Source organism: Centroberyx gerrardi, chromosome 1, assembly GCF_048128805.1.
Source record: "Centroberyx gerrardi isolate f3 chromosome 1, fCenGer3.hap1.cur.20231027, whole genome shotgun sequence".
NCBI classification, from domain to species: domain Eukaryota; kingdom Metazoa; phylum Chordata; class Actinopteri; order Beryciformes; family Berycidae; genus Centroberyx; species Centroberyx gerrardi.
In genome coordinates this window covers 30,204,088-30,225,919 of record NC_135997.1, presented here as the reverse complement: position 1 = coordinate 30,225,919, position 21,832 = coordinate 30,204,088, and the positions used below count along the sequence as shown (strand labels likewise).

The 21,832-nt window shown below is 40.3% G+C and overlaps 1 protein-coding gene and 1 pseudogene across 2 annotated transcripts; both read left to right on the top strand.

Moving 5' to 3' along the window:
- Window positions 1-6,126: 6,126 nt before the first annotated feature.
- Window positions 6,127-15,645, top strand: LOC139925120 (high choriolytic enzyme 1-like). 2 transcript variants are annotated; one of them, XM_078283336.1, is made up of 10 exons: window positions 6,127-6,155; window positions 7,997-8,027; window positions 8,112-8,177; window positions 8,417-8,569; window positions 8,833-8,950; window positions 11,671-11,849; window positions 12,579-12,660; window positions 12,966-13,090; window positions 15,066-15,134; window positions 15,572-15,645. In XM_078283336.1, exons 4-9 carry the CDS (start codon window positions 8,443-8,445, stop codon window positions 15,113-15,115), a joined length of 681 nt encoding a protein of 226 aa, XP_078139462.1. In that variant the 5' UTR covers window positions 6,127-6,155; window positions 7,997-8,027; window positions 8,112-8,177; window positions 8,417-8,442; the 3' UTR covers window positions 15,116-15,134; window positions 15,572-15,645. The 2 variants fall into 2 exon arrangements, with proteins under 2 accessions (XP_078139462.1, XP_078139463.1); XM_078283337.1 differs by lacking the exon at window positions 15,066-15,134 and having other exon boundaries at window positions 15,572-15,642.
- Window positions 15,646-17,274: 1,629 nt separating this feature from the next.
- On the top strand, window positions 17,275-21,550 carry LOC139921845 (hatching enzyme 1.2-like; annotated as a pseudogene).
- The last annotated feature ends 282 nt before the right edge of the window (window positions 21,551-21,832 follow it).

Genomic DNA, 21,832 nt, shown 5'->3' with positions numbered 1-21,832 from the left:
GTCTAAACACCGCCCAGCCGGCAAAGGTTGGTGTTAAAACCGAACCGAACCAGTGGTTCAAGTGCCCCAAACAGGTGCAAACACCGGTACTGCTCTGTATTTATTTTTTCAGAACCGGAACGTCAATGACACCACTGGATGTAACCTAGAATTGTTTCCTCTGTCAAAAGATTGAGAGCGAGTGAAAAAACATTCCTGGATAAAGCCACAGAAGCTGCTGGTGACAGTCGTATTCATAGTGGCGGTGGAGGTGTGTGTGGACGGGGGCTGGGGGGGGCATGGCAAAAATCTGGGGGGGCGTAGCCCGACCCAGCACCCTGCTGGATCCGGCCTCGCCTTGGAGTAGGGGCGTCTCACCCATCCTGTTAAATATGGGGAGGGAGGGTTTGTGCTAAGTCTTAAATCAGAGTTAGCGAGTGCACATTTTGCAGTTCAGGTAGCTGCCATGTGAGAGAGAAATCCTGAAACCCACTTTGCCATGTTTTGTAGTATTCATACTGGCTACGTTATTGAGCAGGACAGGTATAAACATAGTTGCACACGTGAGTACTGAGACTAATTGTATTTGGGGTGGGGACTCAGATCCTTCCACTATCACAATCGACCAAGGTAGGAACACACTAATTATAACCCTACAAAGCGGTGGCTCAACCCCTTCGTTACATGCCTCTCCCACCATGTTGATATAGTAGGAACACTTGTTTTAATGTTAATGCATTACTCCCTCTTAGCTCTAGAATGTAATAGTTTCCTGTCTGCCTGTCTACCCGGTTGTACTGGTGTCTGCTTAGCTGAGATTTGTGACTCAAGGTATGTTGAAGTGGTACCACATGTGAAGTGGTACTGTAATTGACCAATCTCATCTGCTGTAGTTCCTGTCTGCCTTTGGGTGACCTGGATGACTACCCCTGGAGTCTGCTTAGCCAATGCACATTTATGTCAAGGTACTAGTTACTTTAGTTAGTGGTAAGTAGGGTATGATAAATACCTGAGGTAAATTGTTGTTACAGCGTTATAGACCTGTTACTAATGTGTCTCCTGTATTGTAGGTCTCTATCAGCTGCTGTTTTGCCTTCATAGACATAATAGTTTTGCCTCAGTCAGTGTTTTGCCTGGGTAGTCTTGGTCTTAAATAGGGTTTTGCCTGTTTTAACTGTCTGTGATTGTAGAACTGGGTGTTTGTGTTTTAGATCGAACCAACTGGTTGTTTTGTATTTATTACAATTTCCCATTTGGCAGACGCTTTTATCCAAAGCGACGTACATATGAGATTTTAATACAACACAAGCAAGGATCTACTCAGGAGAGAACAACGAGAGTAAGTGCCATAAAGCTAAGTTCTGGTCTGACAGGACATAGGTGCTACGAGGCAGTGCATAGAGGCAGTGCATAAAGGCAGATAAAGAATTTTTTTATTTATTTTTATATAGATTACAGTCCATCAGGTGAGAAGGTGTTCACTAAAGAGCTGGGTCTTTAGCCTTTTCTTAAAGATTGAGAGGGACTCTGCGGATCGAATGGAGTTTCTTATGCTTTGTTTTCATTGATTAATATTTTTGGTTATTCCCCTCTAGTGGAGCTGAGTGCTGGCTTGTTGTGGAGGCTAGGCACTCTAGTGTGGTTCCCTTCACCGTTTGTAGTGGTAAGAGCACTGGGACATATTGTACACCTGTTTGCCGTGAGTACATGAGTGGTGGGTAAGTTATTGCACTCCTGGAACACACCCTTAGTTAATCTGCCTCCCCATTGCTGGCCCACTTTCTCTTTTTTTTTTTTTTTATTGTTTTATTAAAAGAATTATATTGTTAACATACTAAGTTATTGTAATAAATCTTTTGCTACATCTTCATAGAAATGTGATTCATTTTCTTTGCATTTCTAAGCAACTCTCTCTACAGACACTTCCAGTCACCAATTATTCAATAAATTTGCATTTCTTTTAGAATCACATCTGTCTTCCTTCAGTTAACGAACTTGTATAGCTTGTGTATGACCGAGGTTTTAGTCCAGGTTCCTCAATATAATTCCTGGGGTGAAATTCCCTAGGTGGCGTTGTCGGGTTAGCTATATTTTGTTTGCTTCTACCTCCACCCTGCCCACCCTTCCCACCCTGCCACACTGACATTCCAAGACCCAACGGACAGAAATGTATCCATCAATAATTCTGTCCATTTTCCGACGGATCAGTGAGGCCGCAGCTAGTGGAATTCAACACATGCGGCGTGGGCCTGTACAGGATCTGTACTTGTTATATTGATGGGCCATTTTCCAACTTTCCCTTAAATTCCAGAACTGGGTTTTGGTGGGGTTAGAAAGGTAGCTCCTCTTCGATTCTAACCCAAGCAGGGGCTTTGTCGGGTGGCACATTATTTTTTGATAACTGTGAGAGTGAGAAGGACCAGTGATACAATCTATTCTGGGAAGGGAAAGTCCCCCATGATCCTTAGCTGCGTAGAGCTTTGTACGATTAAAGAGGGGGTTCTTCCCCTGCCAGCCAAATGATTCCACACATTTGTTGTATACTCTTAAGAGTGATGGTGGAAAGGTAAGTGGCAGCATATACTGTAGTTAATTTTAGGGGCTATAATCATTTTTACTAAATTAATTCTACTGAATAGGGATATCGTTAATTTGCTCCAATTTTGTAAAAGGCCCTGGATATTGTGAATAATAGGTTGAAGGTTAATCTGCATCATTTTTTTTTTTCTAGTACCTGGCGTGATCTTAATGCCTAGATATACCATATCTGAAGAACCCCATTTAAATGGCCAATCTACCCTAATTGAAGTAGGGTACCTTATTTGACAAAGGCATTGCTTCCGATTTGGCCCTATTTTATAGCCCGATATCTGAGAGAAATTATGAATTAGAGAGCACATTGCAGGAACAGTTGTTTCTGGGCTTTACCTGATTTTCTACTGGCATAGGGGTGAGTAGATAATGACTGAATTTTCATTTTTGGGTGAACTTCCTTTAAGCTTCTTTCCCTTAGTCATTTTGCCTGTTTTTGCAAGACTGTCTAAACCACATGTGAACATTCTGCAACTTTTCCCACAATTGGAGAACTGACATGACGAAACCGCGTGTGAACATTCTGCAACTTTTCCCACAATTGGAGAACTGACTTTAACACAACAAGGTCTTGCATATCTGCACTTCAGATTTTAACCACCCAGGGTGCTTGAATAATTGTTGACATTAACTTAGTGCTGGCAAAGCTTAATGCAACATGAATGAACATGTAACTGCTATTAATGTAATCATCTGTGCTACTGTAGCAATGGTTGCTCTGTGTTGCTCAGTTCAGTTCTGCAGGGCATTGGAACTGTTGTTGACTACCAAGGCAAATATAATAATTTTTCTCACTTTCACTGCTGCTTGGCTTTGATCAATAACTGAGCTAGACAATCACTTTTTTTTTCTGACCTCATCAACAAAAATATGAATAATGCATGTGTCTTATTCTCCACTGTAGGCTGACTAACCCCCAAGTGAAAGTAGCCCCTGAACTGCTCTCCACTCCTTGCCTCCTTTTTTACTGAAAAGATTCAGAAGATGAGACAAGAAGTCAGCACCTCCATTTCAAGTAAAATTTCTGTCACCTTTGTATTTACACAAAACAAATCTAGCTAACATGTCACAGTTTAATCCAGTTGATTACAAAACACTAGAAGAAGTTGTGTTGCATCTAAAGTCCTCTACCTGCTGCCTTGATAGTCTACCGACAAGCCTTTTTAAGAATGTTTTTGATTGTATTGCATCAGATGTACTGCATATAGTCAACAGTTCCTTGATTTCCCTAAGGCCTTGAAAACTGCAGATATTAAGCCTCTTCTGAAAAAGAATAATCTTGATGCCTCTATTAGTAATTACAGGCCCATATTGAATCTACCATTTCTAAGTAAAATAATTGAAAAGGTTGTCTTCTACAACTTAACAGTTTCCTAACCTCCAACAATACTCTCCCAATCGGGATTTGGTCCCACCACAGCACTGAGACCGCTCTAGTAAAGGTTTTAAATGACATTCGTTTTAATACGGACTGCGGAAAAATCTCAGTTCTAGTTTTATTGGACCTTAGTGCTACGTTTGATACAGTAGACCATGACATACTGGTAGGCAGACTGGAAAAATGGGCAGGGTTGTCTGGCACAGTCCTAAACTGGTTTAAATCTTACTTACAAGACAGAGACTACAGAGTTCTCCAGGGGTCGATCCTTGGGCCTCTTCTGTTCAATCTCAGATCAACAGATGACTACGGTCCAATAGACTCATAAATAAGTGCATTGAACAAATCAATGACTGGATGTGCCACAATTTTCTGGAACTAAATAAAGATAAAACTGAAATAATTGTTTTTGGTGCCAAAGAGGAGAGACTTAAAGTCACTGCTCACCTTGGATCCCTCTCACTGAAGACTAAAAACCAAGTCAGAAATCTTGGTGTAGTTATGGACTCTGACCTAAACTTCAATAGCCACATCAAGACAATTACAAAATCTGCCTACTATCACCTTAAAAATATCGCAAGAATTCATGTCCAAGCACGACCTTGAAAAACTTGTTAATGTATTTATTTTTAGTAGGCTTGACTACTGTAACAGTGTCTTTACAGGTCTCTCTAAAAAAGCTATACAACTGCAGCTCATCCAGAATGCTGCTGCCAGGGTTCTAACCAGGACTAAGAAAATGGACCACATCACTCCAGTGCTGAGATCACTGCATTGGCTTCCTGTGTGCCAAAGAATTGAGTTTAAAATTCTGTTGCATGTTTATGAAGCACTTAATGGTTTAGGACCAAAATACATTTCTGGGGCCGTATCCACAAAGCTTCCTAGTACTAAGAGTTGGTCCTAGTGGTGAAATTCTAAGAAAACTCTGAGAGTGATGATGTTTTTTAAGAATTTCGCCTTAAAAGTAAGACTAAATCCTAGTAAAGATAAAAGCTATTCACAAAGCATCTTAGCCGCTAAGAGAGCTCCTAAGGTGGAAAACTGTTAAGATTAGAGAGGAGGACTTTTAGGAGCTTAGGAGTTTCTTAAGGAGAGGAGGAAATGGCTGAAAGATGCAGAAAAGATGCATTAATGCTGTTGTTATAAAGTCATCACAATGTTAAGATATTTAGCAACAGGCAAACAGTGCAGCAGTGATAATTTAGGTTTATGCAACCACATAGTAGAACAATCACACAAACAATCACAGCTCCTTCACAGACTCATATTGTGACGCAACCTATTTAATTCCCACTGGACGTGCGCACCGTGCGCCGACAAAACAGCAACTATGGATATAGCGAGTTTTTTCTGTATTGTCTGGTCACTGATGGGACACATGTCCGCATCATCGGCAATATACACTTGTTCAAAAATCCTATTCATATAGGCTTGCCAATATAGTCTATAAATTATACTAATACTACTGTGTCTTGAGCCATTTTCACCAAATCTTAACATCAAATTAGTAAAGTATAATAACATTACTGCATTCACCCAAATAAAGGCAGAACGCGTCAACTTGTGAGGACCATACAAGTATTAAAAAGTACCATTCGTATGGTTTTCAAAGATTTTGTCCAATGATCTCTATTTTTTTTTTTGAAATTTTTGATAGTATAAGCAAACCACGCGTTAATATCGAGTAAATTGCGTTTTATCTTGTGTGATTCCTTGTGTGCATTCTGGATGACAAAAAGAGGCGTGTTGATTTTTCTTGATCAACCAATGACAGCGTCCAAAGACAGCATCACACCTAGCAACGGGGTCAACCACACCTCCTCACTAAGATAAAAGTTCTTGTCCATTCCTTGCTCAGAGTTGCTCTGAGAACTTTCCTAAATCACTCCTAAGCTAGGACTCCTTGGTAAGGAATTTTAGGCTAAGATAAGAGCTCTCTGAGAGGATTCTCAGAATATTTGTGGATACGGCCCCTGATCTCCTTCAATGTTATGAATCCGCCAGACCCCTCAGGTCTTCAGGTACTGGTCTGCTTACTGTTCCCAGGGTCAGAACAAAGCAAGCGGCTTTTAGTTTTTATGCTCCTCATGCCTGGAACAAACTTCCAGAAAATCTGAGGTCTGCCTCACTTTTGATTCACTTTAGAATCAATTATCTTCAATTATCAATTATCTTCTGCTCTGTCCAGAGCTTTACCATCCAGGTGAGTCTCAACACACCAAGGGATAAATATGGGACGACATTAGTGCCAGCAGAGACTGTATTCGGATCACATACAATTTGAATTTGTCATGCTCATATTGAACTGTTAAATTAAAAAATGAATTTGTTGAAATCGGTAAGGCACATTTCAAATTTTAATGCAATTAAATGCATTATTTAATTGGACTTTAACTGTAATTTCAAATTCAGTTTTCTGAGTTCAGATTGTGCTCTCTGAGAAACACATCTGGGAAAAGCAAATGAACAAAGATCCAATCCAACAACATTCAAGAGCGTACTACTACTACTGCTGTGGCCAAGTCTGGACACACTCTCTGATATGGATTCCGGTTTTTTGGCGCAAATTTCCCGATACAGTTTTTAAACGGAGCATCACTAACACTGATCATCTGAGGAGTTATAAGTTAAAAGGGGCATATGCAGTCTGGCCATTTATATGCAGTATTTCCACTACATTCAACAGTGACCATGACAAACTCAAATTTATGCAATTCAAATGTAATCTCTTTCCTACAGAGCCCGTGAGTGTCCATCGATAGAAAAATAATTTATGTCGTGGCCACGATTTATTGTAACGTGCGCACGATATGCAATTCGAGCTCTCGTTTTATTTTTTCGTGCGCACGAGATACAATTCGTTCCCTCGATCTGGTTAAAATGAGCGCTCGTTTTGGTTTTGTTTTGGCACAAAACGTGCACTCGAAATAGTGATATCGTGCTCTCGATATATAATACATGCGCTCTTCACGACCTTATAATATGGAGCCCGGGAGTGGCTATTGGGAGAGAAAAAAAGTTATATCGAGTCCACGATTTACTGTAACGTGCGCACATTTTAGTTCATTCGTGCGCATGAGATACAATTTGTTCCCTCGATTTCGTTAAACTGTGTATTTTAGGAAAAAATGCAACTTAAAAGTTACCTTTTAGGTATTGCAGATAGGCCTAGTAATGATTTGGTATGTTAATATCCATTGTCTGTTTACACTGAATAGGCGTATCCCCCAAATATTGCAACATATTTAGCCACTTAACCTTCAGGCCATGTAAACACAATCAGGTGGCTGCAACACACCCAGGACAGCGCATCATAATCGCAACATAATCACCAATATGTGCACTGACTCTTTATAAGCTCGTGAAGAGCGCATGTATTATATATCGAGAGCACGATATCACTATTTCGAGGGCACGTTTTGGCAATTCGTGTGCACGAAAAAGAGGAAACGAGAGCTCGAATTGCATATCATGCACACGTTACAGTAAATCGTGGCCACGACATAAATAATTTTTCTTCCGATGGCCACTCCCGGGCTCCGTATTATAGAGTCAGTGCACATATTGGTGATTATGTTTAAATGTGGCGCTGTCCTGGGTGTGTTGCAGCCACCTGATTGTGTTTACATGGCCTGAAGGTTAAGTGGCTAAATATGTTGCAATATTTGGGGGATACGCCTATTCAGTGTAAACAGACAATGGATATTAACATACCAAATCCTTACTAGGCCTATCTGCAATACCTAAAAGGTACCTTTTAAGTTGCATTTTTTCCTAAACTGCAGAGTTTAACGAAATCGAGGGAACAAATTGTATCTCGTGCACACGAATGGACTAAAACGTGCGCACGTTACAGTAAATCGTGGACTCGATATAACTTTTTTTCTCTCCTGATGGCCACTCCCGGGCTCCGTACTTTCCATAGAAAAACAGGGTCCTATTTTAACTCATACAGAAATTGTTTTTCACTTATTTAACTTGACTGTATGTCAATATCATTCAATTATATGTAATCTGATTTCCTGATTCCATGTCTTATTGCAGGCTTCATTTGAGAAGAGTGATGAAGACTATGGTAAGCTGTGCCTACTTTTCATGTATTACAGTCAACATATGATCTTATACCAGATAACATGGACAAACTATTTCTATTCCACAGGCAACACCGTTGATGATGATGATTTCAGCGTCTCAACGCTGATTGAGAGGGCCAACGTTAATGTTGGTATGTTGGCCTCCATTGTAAACATCTTATGCTAGCCATTATAGATCCCATAAGATAAGATGAAACTCTTGCTTATATAGAATATAAGCAAGAGACAATTCCAACACATGTAATGTATAATATTATGTAAAATGGGAGAGCTGGTACTACGCCCAGATTCTGAACTGCCATTAACTAAAATGAAATGCAATATAGCAAAACAATGTGATTTTCTCAAACATCCTCTTGTCATGTTGCAGGAGAGGGCTTAGGTGATCCAGTGGTGATGTATGGTGACATAGCAGTGAAAACAGGCCTGCAGAATGCTGATCCCTGCACAGCTAGAGGCTGCTTGTGGCCCAAAGCCTCTGATGGCAACGTCTACGTCCCCTACCGCATCTCTAACCAGTATTGTAAGTCTCACCATCTTGTCTTCAAAGGCCGGAATTTGATTATAGGTTTGGTTTGGGAAAATGTGTACTGGTGAATATAATTCATCAACTTCCTTGTTTTTTTTTAAATTCTTATTTAATTTTTTTTAGTTTTTTATTGAATTTATTTTATTGTATTTTCCTCACTTTAGCAATGTTTTCCAATGGGATTGTAGCTGCTGTCCTCCCAGATTAGGGAGATGTCATCCATTGAATGGGTAATAAATGATGTTTCTGCTGTCAAGCCCGAAGGGAGAGAGCCACCATCATCCGAGGCCTGCAATCATTTGCTGAGTCGACCTGCATCCGCTTCACCCCCCTGAACAGGCAGAGAGACTTTGTGGATATCAAGTCTCTCTCAGGGTATGAACCACACAACACACATACATACACGTGCATGCATGTAGGGGAGAGCAGGGCATGTTGTCACACTTTTTACTCATGGGTGTATTTCTCAGTAGTGCCTTACTACTGAGTTACAATATATATTTTTCTAGCTAGATTAAGGTCTTCCCTGAAAAATGGCATTTTTACATTTTGAATAATTTAGTGGAAGAAAAAGTTAGTACTGATGAAATATCACTTGACAACTTGTGACAACTTACCCCTTGTCAGGGCATGTTGTCACACATGACAGGGCATGTTGTCACGTAGACAGGTGTCGTGTTTGTGCACACAATTCCATTTCCTCTTAAGTATATATACTATAATAACATGAAAAACATACTCTTGTATTGAAAACAACATACAGTACTTCATCTCAGAAATCATCACCCACCGCACACCAGGTAAAATAACCCCTAAAATAACACCTATCCTGGGATGCTCAGACAAACATAAATTCTGATACAATTTCTAACAGTATGATATATTAATGTACATGTAATATATACACATTTTATTTGATGTTTTATTATGTAAAATGGTTGTTAGTCACTTAAAGAAAACAGTAATAATAGTAATCTGCCTATGCAACCTACTTCTGTGACTGTGAGGCTTGACCAGCAGTGAGATCACTTGCTACACCAGCCAAAGGTTTGTGACTGTACCAAAATCATATTTATTCAGAAAAGAATGAATGTAAAGATATTTCTAATCATAAAAAGGATTTGGATAGTTATGACAACATGCCCCGAAATCGATGTGACAACATGCCCCACCCAGGCATTCCTGACAAAAGCCCCATCCCTGAGCACAGAGCTTCACTAAACCATTCAAATTGATGATCAGGTTATAGCTGACCCTTGCTTTTATGTGTCACAATGTATAATTATTTTGATTCCTTTATAAGAAAAATATTTTTATAAGATTTTCATTATTTACTTTCAGGTATACAAATTGCTTGATTGAGTGTTTGAGTTGAGTGTTTTGACTTAGACTGTTGTATTCAACATAGGTAACCTCTTATTAAGAAAGTAAATATTTTTGTAATTGGACTTTTGTCTCTAAAATATTTAGTTTAAGAAATAAAGCCACTGAGACAACTTACCCACGTGACAACTTACCCCGCTGTCCCCTACTCACAATGTACATGCATGCTTGCAAATATGCACATACAATGATAATAATAATCATTATTTGTGTAGCACTTTTCAAAACATGATTACAAAGCACTTTACAAATTATCAAAGCACATAAAATCAACAGCATCAAATCTCCTGGGCCCTAGCTATGTTGCTGACCTTTTACCCAACTATGAAGCTGAGCACAGACTCTGATGCTTGGGCAAGGCACTTTTAATGGTTCCTAAGTCTAGACTCAAACCTAAAGGTGATTTTACCATCAGGGCTCCTATTGTGGAACACACTGCCTACAACACAGGCTAGATAAATCAGTATCATCTTTTAAAATCTCTTCTTAAAGTTGCACTTATCAACTTTGCTCTTTGGCGGCCTCAAGTGACAGCTAGAGTAACTATTTGAATATTGAGGACTTCACTACCCAGAAATCCTGTAAGGTGGCTAAACTAAATTTCTTAGTGTGTGGTGGGGTGGAGGTACGGAACCCGGGAGTGGCCACTGGGAGAGAAAAAAAGTTATATCGTGTGCACAATTTACTGTAACGTGCGCATGTTTTAGTTAATTTGTGCGCACAAGATACACTTCGTTCCCTCGATTTCGTTAAACTGTGTATTTTAGGAAAAAATGCAACTTAAAAGGTACCTTTTAGGTATTGCAGATATGCCTAGTAATGATTTGGTATGTTAATATCCATTGTCTGTTTACACTGAATAGGCATATCCCCCAAATATTGCAACATATTTAGCCAGTTAACCTTCAGGCCATGTAAACACAATCAGGTGGCTGCAACACACCTAGGACAGCGCCACATTTAAACATAATCACCAATATGTGCACTGACTCTTTATAAGCTCGTGAAGAGCGCATGTATTATATATCGAGAGCACGATATCACTATTTCGAGGGCACGTTTTGGCAATTTCTGCGCACATAAAGAGGAAATCGAGGCAACGAATTGTATCTCGTGCACACGAATAAACCAAAACGAGGGCTCATTTTAACCAGATCGAGGGAATGAATTGCATATCGTGCGCACGTTACAGTAAATCGTGGCCACGAGATTAATTGTTTTTCTCCCGATGGCCACTCCCGGGCTCCGTATGGAAATGTTGAAGAGGTCCAGCTTTCACTTGCTGCTGTTTAGGAAGTTTTGCATTTTGCCCTTGAGTTTCAATTCATCACTTCCTGTATGGAGAAGATTTCCAACCAGTGTCCATATCACATTGGAATTTAAATTAGGCAAATAGGACGAATCTATGATGTCTCAATTAGTGGGGATAAGATGGATGGATTTTTACATAAAAAATGTACTTAGTGCAGCTTTAAGATTCATTTCTATATACAGGCTTTTACGTAATAATTTATCTGAATCCATCCCTATCCTTTTTATTTCTTCTTCTCTGCTCTTCTCCTTCTTGGTTCTGCTCGTTTTATTTATTTTACTCCATATGTTGTGCCATTTCTTTCATGTTTTTATGTGAAGCAGAAACAAACTCTGCTTTTAGATAAATGCTATACATATAAAGTAAATTATTATTATTTTTACCGCTCCATCTGCCTCAGGTGTTACTCGTATGTTGGGCGTCGTGGCTGTGGACAGACACTGTCTCTAAGTCGTACGCAGTGTGTTTACCACAACGTCATCCAGCATGAGCTTCTCCATGCCCTGGGCTTCGACCATGAACAGACCCGATCCGACAGAGACCAGCATGTTCGCATCCTGCTGGAGAACGTCAGGCCTGGTGGGTCACACTACAAACACAGTCTATAGTGATGCAGTGGGGGGTATTAAACATAACGCAACTGACAGTTACGTTTTAAGAACATAACTGAAAATGTATAAATGAAAAGTATGAAAAAAAGAACTACAGCATTTTGAGGGTGTGCAACATAACAGCAGTTGAACATAGTGAGATAAAGAAAAAAATGAAAATATGTACGATTTGAAATATACTAAAAATGAAATGTATGCAGTATGAAAAAAGGGAAAACTGCAAAAACATTTAGATGTATGCAATATATACAATTGAGAGAGATTATGAGAATATGAAGAAATCAAATATGTGAATTTACAGCATATATGCATGATGTGCAAATGTGTATTTTATTCACATTAGTAGGTCTACAGAAGACCACAAATGGGCATTGTAAAAAAAACTATTCAGCTTATTCAGCAGACCTATTCAACATATGCACAAAATGTGCAGCTTTGGATATGTGTATTACTAGTTCACCTTTTTAAAAAAAATAAAATAAAATAAAAAAAAAGCCTCAAAAACTCCAGATGGAGGAACCATGTGTACAGAAATAGTGACAATGTGCAAGAAACATGTGCATGTGGCATGTAGCCACTTTACTGTAGATATCACATAACTATGGACACTTTCACTCACTCATCTCTTCAGCTATTTTGACTGGCAAACTAATTAAACAGCAACAAAATGTGATAGAGCTATGTGATTCTCCTCCAGGAAAAGAGCACAATTTCGATAGGATTGAAACCAGGAACCTTGGCACTCCCTATGACTACGGCTCTGTCATGCACTATGGAAGGTAGCATCTCAATTCATTCATTCAAGTTCCATCTATAATGATCTTAATTATGGGATGTAATTATAGCATATAATTATAGCATAATTAAAGCCTATTGATAGAAGTGCAAAATAAACGTAATGTAATGTAAATCTGATTGGCTCAGCTCTATAGGAAATGAATGAACCTGTTCATTCATTGTTGTTTGTGTCACTAGCAGTGTGGACGCACAGTAATACTGTAGGCTATGTATGTACTGGTGTCAGCTGCACAGTTTAACCTTTATAGTATCAGCCCTGGGTATTGACTGTGTGTTTGTGCTGCAGGTTTTTCTTCTCCAGGAACATGCTGCCGACCATCTTGCCAATCCCCGACAACAATGTAGTCATCGGCAGGGCCGAACAGATGAGTCCTACTGACATCCTCAGGATTAACCTCCTCTATAGCTGCAGTACGTAGCTATCATTCCTAGCTAGACACCTATCTACTTACCTTTTCCCTACTTTCCTAATTATCTACCTACTTACATACACACGTACATACCTTTTTTCCTACTTGCCTACCTACCAACTTACTTACCTACCTGTCTAAACACCCACAGTCTATCTTCCTACCTACCAACTAGGCCTGTCACGATAACTACTTTTGTTGGACGATATATTGTCCCAGAAATAATTGCGATAAACGATATTATTGTCATTTTAAGACCATTTTTTGCCACTGATATAATGATAATATAATAGCATAATAATGCAAGTACACCCTTTCAAATAGCAATGAACTTTCAATTCTTAACCCTCTAGACCCCAGTAGAATTCTAGAATGTTCTGCAGTTCACTGGGAATTCTCACTTAAATCAACATTTTCTTGCTCATCCAAACGAACAGCTATATCTCAAAAATAAAAAAAAATTGACAATCACAAATTTTTCCATTTTTCCAAACACAACTTTCCCTTTAATTTGGTACCAAATACATGGCAAGGCGATTCAGGGCGTCACCTTACTGAAGTGTCAACATTCACAGTATGACAACAAAACAGATCCTTCCTATCTTGGCTAACGATAAGCTTTCAAAATCCATACAAAACCTCCAGCGCATCAGCCCACACAGTAATAAGATCAGACAGTAATAGTCGACAAACAAATATGGATTAAAGTCGCCGCAACCCGGCCAGTCCTCCTACCGACTCTTTGGCGCACTGCCTCCCGGAAAACAGCGTCCGTCTCCGGCGGTGAGAGCAGGTAGGTCCCGCTGTCTAGTGAAGGTGATCTTGTGTCTTGTTTTATCGAGCAAGAACAAGCGATTTCGATCAAAAGACTTCAACTCACAATGTCTTCGTAACTTTCCACTACATACGGTGGGTCAGGTTCTGTCTCACAGCACAATCTGACAGCTTCCAGAAGGTTTTAAAAGTGTAACGCCATTTTTAGATCTACCGGTGGGGGACGACTAAACCCGGGGAAAATCAAACGTTTCAGTGTTACCAGATAAATTTTCCGGTTCCGGTTCATCGATGACAACTTGAAGTATATAATGACGGGCGCTCTTGGGCGCTATAGTGAAATATAGAACGGGCGCTCTCGGGCGCTATGGGGTAACTACAAAGTCGACATACCGGCTCATTCATGTTAATGGGCTCTCCTCTCTCATTCGGCTTAAACCCAAAATATTCCCACACCGGAGCTGTGGAGTTTGGCTTTGAAACCAAGTCCATTTGGATTTATTCTTCCAAACTTCGGGAAAAACACCTAGCCTCGAGTAACACGTTATCTTCACCTGGTTCACTGTCGCTGTGTGTGTGTGTGTGTGTGTGTGTGTGTGTGTGTGTGTGTGTGTGTGTGTGGATGAGCTGCCTGAGCCCCCCCCCACGGTGAAACTCCGACACAGAGAGCAGACGAGAGGACAGAAGCAGTGCGACCAGAAATGACAGCAAAACGTGTCTCAGCATAGTTTTTGTCTGTTCATTCTGCTTTAGGCGCTGTGAAAAAACGCTTAGGCGCTTCGCCCAAGTCTTATAATGGTAGGGAAAACCCTGCTGTTTATTCTGGCATCATGTTGGCTAAAATGTTGGTGACATTCTTATGTAAACAAACATGCATGTAAACACAACGGGCACTTATTGAGGTCAGAAAAATGATCGAGGTCATGTCCATATATCGATACAATAAGTCGATAAAGTAATTATCGCGACAGGCCTACTACCAACCTACTTTTCTACCTGCCCACCTAGCTAGCTAGCTAACTACCTTCCTAGCTAGCAAGCTTACCTAGGTAGGCTACCTAGCTACCTGCCTGCCTGCAGCACCAACAATATTAAGACTAGTACACATAGACCTAGAAGGAAAAAAAATGTTTGCAACAATACTGTAAAGAAAGCAAACAGCATTCATGAATTTGTCTTTCTGGTTTAATTCATCTTCTCAGATACAACTGCCCCTGTGACCGACCTGGACCTAAGTGAAGAAGCCATTTAATGATGATATGCAAACAAGTGTAAGGGCTGGATTTGTAGTTTTGAATGTGTTATCTATTTTTCTATGTACACCACAGACACCAACACCTTTTAAAGCTTCCTAGATCTGTTGTGACAGAGTAAATTACACAGAGGTAAAGAATAGCATTCAACTGAACCTAGCTGAACATTTCCTGGACAGAGTGTTGCATTTTTGGTTACTTCTTGAAGCAAATAAACCATCACAAATGGAGAGGAAGCCTCTGCCAAGTTTCCATATCTTTACATTACCAGTAGTTTTTGTTTGACTCATATTTTATCGGAGATCATATTTTCTTATAGTGAAATTGCACTGTAGTTTCTGAAATGAGAGAGCTGTAATTCAAAGGTTTACCACTTCTACGTGTGTGCATGCCTGTGTGTGTGTGTTTGTGTGTTTCATACTTATATGAATGGCATTTTCCTCTCTTTCCAACAGGACGATCCAACTGAATAATCAAGAAGAAATGAGGCAGTCCACAGATTTGTGCAGCTTTTTACCAACAATCATCATATGCTTAAGCTGTAATGCAATTCAGATTTTTCTGTAATTTAGGAAAAATATATCAATTTATTTAGATTTTTTGCTGCCATAATTAGATACGAGAAGTGTAGGTTGTACAACTGGCCAGTGACCTAACATTATGCTTTAATTGCAGTATTGCAGTTATACGCTTCTGTGAATGATTGCTTTAAGACTTGATGAAATATCTGCAGTAAAAAAAATATTTTCACATATCTTAACCCCTGCCTCAAGACCGCCTATTATTCTAACTTCAATTCTGCTTGTCATCATTTCTCTTGATCTTTTCTTGTCAATTTTAGCGTTATTTGATTGCTCTGGGTCTCTTAGATATGGGCAACCTTTATACTTAAAGCTCCACCTATGTGGTTTTAAGTTTTAGGCCAGATCAGTGTTTTTGTATTTATGAATCAGGACCCAGAATGAGTCGAAACCCTGTTTCTTTTGTATCCCCATAAGTGACTTAGATATTTATGAGCCTTGATCCCAGGGCAAGAGAAAACTGACTAAATTTTGTACCAGGCAATCCAAACCTACACAGGAGTCTTAAATGTTCCCTGTTATTCCCACTGATTCAGGTGGCCTTCATGTACAAAGTGCAGTTTAGATGCTAGATAAACAGACACAGATTATCAAAAGCTTACACTGCAGCATATAGTTGACAAGCCTATGTTAACCTTGCTCTGAATGCCAGACTCAGCACATATGTCCACTCCCACACACATGTAGAAAAAAAACCTTTTTAGTCACTTTTGAAGCATGTAAAGGTATGTGTCATACTTTAAGATCACCTCTGTTCAAACACATAGATTATATGGTTACATTCATCATTCATCAAATCAACAGAGATAAAATGAATGGTGTGTCTCAGTAAAAATGAAATTAATTAATTAATATCTTTACTGAAAACTCAATACACAATGGAATAAACAATGGAATTAATCATACACCATGGAAATATATGATGGAGGGAAACATGAGCCAGACATAACATTGGAAGTTGCCAAATCATTTTTTTTATATTAGAAGTATCATCAATAGTGTGTGTGTTCTATACAGTATGGCACCAAATGGCAGAACATATGTCCACTTCCCACCTACATGGGTATGGAGGACTTTCCAAATGTATGTGTGTCCTCCTGACCATACGTGACTTTGATAAGCATGTCGGTTTAGCTGATTCTTTAGTTTCCTTAGCACTCAGATAATCCATATTTGGGCTCACCGACTTGGATCGGCATAGTATAAAACCTCAGGCCGAAACTCTGAGCTTCAGTCCTGACCGTCTTCACAGAGGATCCAGGGTAAGTTCAGCAGCAAATGTATGCAGCTAAAAGCAATGATGAATTTGTGAGAGAGGAGTTAGGAGCTTTATCTCAGTGTGGACAGATTTAGCTGTCTGTCTCTCTTTTCTCATCCTCCCCCAGGCCTAAATTAGTTTAATTTTGAGGTTGCACTTTGAGTTTTCCCTACTCATGCATTTCTGTGTGGTAAGCCGTCATGTCTGGCCCAGTCTGGTGGTTGTCTATCAATCTTCATCTCTCTCTGTATGTGTAGGTAGGCTTTATATGATGTGAAGCTGTGGCTGATTCTTGTCTATCTCCTGCAAGTCTACTGGGATGGTCAACATGTCTGTTTTCAGGTTCACCGCTTTGGCTCTGTTGTTGCTGTCTGCCTGCTGCTGGGCAGAGGATGAGGTAGGACTTTTATTGGATCCACTATATCATAATCTAATGGGAACAATAATATGACAGCACAATGTGATGTTTTATCATTTGGCATGTAGTTGGTGTTGTTAGTCCATTGTATGCATGTATGTAAAGTGTAAATGTTACCTGAAAGTGTATTTCCTAACCTCTTCTCTTTTAAAGTCTGAAAGTCTTAATTGGAAAATGTCACTTGAAAACACTTCTGAAAAATGAAAAATGAATTATTTGGCTCTTTACCTTTTAACTACTACTTAAGTAATGCATTTTGTAGCCATTTCTAATATGTGTTTATTTTTTCTTCCCTACTCCCATGTTGAACCTGCAGGCAGGTACATAATCCATTCTATTGATCTGCTCCATTCTCATGGTATGCACATTGCACAACATCATTATTGATATACAGTATATACATAATATGCAAAGTGAAATTGTCTTGTTGTTGATGCTGTTGAGCAGAGAATATGGTGGAGGAGGAGGAGGATTCAGGGGAGCTTTCTGTCTCTGACCTTCTGGAGAGAGCTAACAGTAATCTTGGTGAGATTCATACACACCAGACCTGACACAAATAAATACACACACACCCCGACTACCCCTCTAGCACATAAATAGGTTAAAAATATATGACAAGCTTGTTGTCAGAAGAGAGCAGTCGCTTCTTGTTTAACACAACACCATGACCTCTTTTTTTCCCTACAGAAAATTGCAGTGATATTTTATGATATCTTCAAAGGATATATAAAAATTGTGGTTGTGTCTGCCAGCAGGACTTCACATCTGGCAGCACATAACCTAGAAACATCAGATGGTAAATTTGAGGTAGCACTTCAAGACAACTTCTTATGTCTATACAACCTAGTGAACATCTATATTATTATTATTATTATACATGTATTTCTACATAATACGATCTTGTGTTGTAATCGTCAGCTGCATTATGTTTAATACTCCTCATTTCCCCCATTCTTGTGTATATTCTATTTCTCTTTGCTGTGTCCTGTTACTACTTTGCTGCAATGACCCAATTCCCCCCTTAACGTGTCATCTTATTATTATTATTATTATTATTAGCAATAGTGCAGCACTGTTTGTACTTTGAGGTTAATGTGTGTATGATGTGTTTCAGTCCCGGCCTTTAATGATCCCATCCTGATCGGAGGGGACATTGCTGTCGACAACGAGGCTGAGAAAAATGCTGATCCCTGCACCTCCCGAGGCTGCATGTAGGGGAAGTGGACTGATGGGAAGGTCTACATTCCCTACCACATCGCCGGTCACTTCTGTAAGTGTCAGCTGTAGGCCCACAGTGAGTCAGAGGCTTTCTTTGGGAATGTGGTGCTTTACTAGGCCTAGCACATTCCAACTGTTGCTGTTGGCCAAGTTCAACGTCAAGCCAAACGGGCACAAAGTTTTATTAAAGATAAAGAATTTTGAAACTGGATTATAAACAGTTCAATATCTGGTTAATTTGTATTAACATGCAGTTTATGTCATCTTTTCAACATAATGAGCAGAACCTGAAACTTTTGTGTCTGTCTTGAGAAAAGAGAATACGTAAAAATAAAAAGAAACAGTCAGAAACAGATACTGTATAGTCATGACAAAAGACAACAATACAATCAATAATTAAGAACACATTGAAACACACCTTAGGTCTACCTGTTTTATTCTTGAAAAACAGGTGTTTCATCCTGTTTTTAAAGCTTTAAGTATATGACCTTTATCGACCTCTATTGGTGACCAGTAGAAATTGCAATTAGGAGTATCTTGAAATCCCAGTGGGTGGGGAGTTTTTGTTCCAAAACAGAATACTGGCCAGAAAGTAACTGTGCGCTCACACCAAAAGCGTCATGAGCTACAAAAGCGGCCGGCAGTCATTCATTTTCAATGGGAGCCGGCGACGAGAGGCGTCCGACGCCGTGGCAGCAGCGAGCGGCGCGATGCCAGCGACCAGAGCGACGAGTTGAAGTTGAGCTGAGGTGAACTTTATGCAAATTAGCAGCGACGCGCTGAAGCAGCAACCAATTGCAGACCGGGATTTGATTTTCTTCCCACTGTAAACGTCTCCCTATGTACTGAAGTTCCTAGCAAACATTTGTTCCATACTGACAATGGAGGAGAAACTGATTGTTGCGGTCTCCGGTTTCCCGGAGCTGTATGACCCGTCCTTGTTCGTTTATAGAGACATAAACAAAAAAAATGATGCATGGAAGAAGGTGTCAGAGATAGTAGGGATTTCTGGTAAGCGTGATTAGGCCGATTTGCAGGAAAACGTGGAAGTTTGTTTATTTGATCATGCTTGTCACAGTTCACGGCAGGCCTGCCGAATAGCTCTACTACAAACTTGATATATTGGCCACAACCGAACTTGATGTCTGCAGCGCTGCTTGAACACCCCGCCCCCTAGCGACGACTGCTGAGGGCTGGCAGTGAGCAGCCAGCGACCAGAGTGCCCAGCGGCGCTCATGACGCTTCTGGTGTGAGTGCACAGTGAGTCTTGAAAGCCAGAAATCTCAGCAGTTGGCCAAGTAATCGTTGAATCACTGGTACTGATCAACAACCCTATCAACCCCACAGATATATTATGGTCATTTTGTGTTGTGGGGCAGCAAAACTCTTAGTGATTACCCTTTTAAAAGACAATTTGCTTTTACTACTACTAGTCCTGATAATGTTGTGTGGTGTCGTCCTGCCAGCCTCCCGTGAGAAGGCCATCATCACCCGTGGACTGGAGTCCTTCTCTTCGTTCTCCTGCATCCGGTTCAGACCCAGCCGCAGCAGCGACCGGGACTGGCTGAGCATCGAGTCCAAGAACGGGTAGGAAACCGCCGCTAGTGAACAGAGATCGGGTTAAGAGCCGTTTTTCAGCCTGCAGCTTGCTTCAACTTACCTCTGTGTATAAAATATGATTCTCCCCAGCTGCTACTCCTACATCGGCCGTCGTGGCGGTAAGCAGGTGGTGTCTCTGGCCCGCCGGGGCTGCCTTTACCACGGTACCGTCCAGCATGAGCTGCTCCACGCCCTGGGATTCAACCACGAACAGACCCGCTCCGACAGGGACAACCACATCAAGGTCATGCTGCAGAACGTCCAGTCCGGTAACTGCTGTTTGTACTCTAGGACTCCATCGTAGAGAGGGAAACAAATATGCTGTAAATTATTTTAAGGGAAATTCACTTAATAAATGACAAATTAATACTATAGACTAATGTATAGCCTGACAACTTCCTTGTAGAATCAGTGGAGTTTTTGAGGTAATGAGATCTTGGTTCATTACGATATAACTAGGTAGCTTACTTTTGATAGGTTACTTTCATTCCTTGTAATCCTGTGAAATGTATTTAAAATATTGTTTTAACATTTGAAAAGGCAGCAATAGGAACAACGAACAAAATCCACAAAATTGTTTTGTTTTGTTAGGGGGATAGAAATTTTAGCACAACACCGATCCTATGTGGGAAAGGTGATCATTGCTTGACAGCAGTAATTAGAATCTACTGTGAGACATTAACCGTCAGTAACAAAAACAGTCGTGCACTGCAGCTTATTTGCATCCCTCTCTTGCAGTTGGAGTCCCTTCTGTCCAGAATCACAGTCTTGTATTAAAACCAGACAGAATATTCATGTTTTTCCTCTGGGTTTTTAGGAATGGAGCACAACTTCAGGAAGATTGCCACCCTAAACCAGGGCACTCCCTACGATTACAACTCTGTCATGCAGTACCACAAGTCAGAACAATTCGCTTCGCATTTACATACACATGAATACACTGTAAATGCATGAATATTCAGTTCAGCTCTGCTTTCATCATTGACTATTCCATCCTGTTTATTCCAGGTATGCCTTCTCTAAGAACAACCAGCCCACCATGATCCCCATCCCCAACTCCAATGTGTCCTTTGGCAATGCTAAGGAGATGAGCCGCAATGACATCGCCAGGCTCAACACTCTCTACAAGTGCTGTGAGTATACAAATGGGCGTGTGCAAATACACACACACACACTTTCTCAATTGGATTCATAACTTTTTTAATGAATGTGTTTCTATTTACTATGACAGAAGAAGCCCATTCAGGTGTGCCGGACAGTTGATCAGAGGGAATATTATCTCCTTGTCATCCACCGGACAGCAGCAGCTGTTGGCCTGGACTCGTCAATACAACACTAAATGTGGATCTAATAAAGCTGCTTTTAAAGATGTTATGCTTTTTTGATAGAGACAGTGTTAGAGAGAGACAGGAAGGTATGGGAGAGAGAGAGGGGAGGACATGCAGCAAATAACCGCGGGCCGGATTCGAACCCCAGTCGCTGCAGGAAGGACTGAGTCTTATGGTACGCGCTCTACTCTGTGAGCAACCGGGGCACCCCGTAATAAAGTTGCTTTGTCTTTTAATTCTCTCCTCACATTCTTTTTGTTTGTTTTCTTTTTGCTAGCCTTCTTCATATTTGAACTGGCAAAACATGAGCCACC

What these genes read in the sequence shown, in the direction of transcription:
- LOC139925120 (XM_078283336.1), top strand. Translation starts at nt 8,443, where the DNA reads ATGTATGGTGACATAGCAGTGAAAACAGGCCTGCAGAATGCTGATCCC. An exon ending in GCTGGAGAACGTCAGGCCTG is followed by an intron (nt 11,850 to 12,578) that starts GTGGGTCACACT and finishes ATTCTCCTCCAG; the next exon opens with GAAAAGAGCACAATTTCGAT. An exon ending in TAACCTCCTCTATAGCTGCA is followed by an intron (nt 13,091 to 15,065) that starts GTACGTAGCTAT and finishes TCATCTTCTCAG; the next exon opens with ATACAACTGCCCCTGTGACC.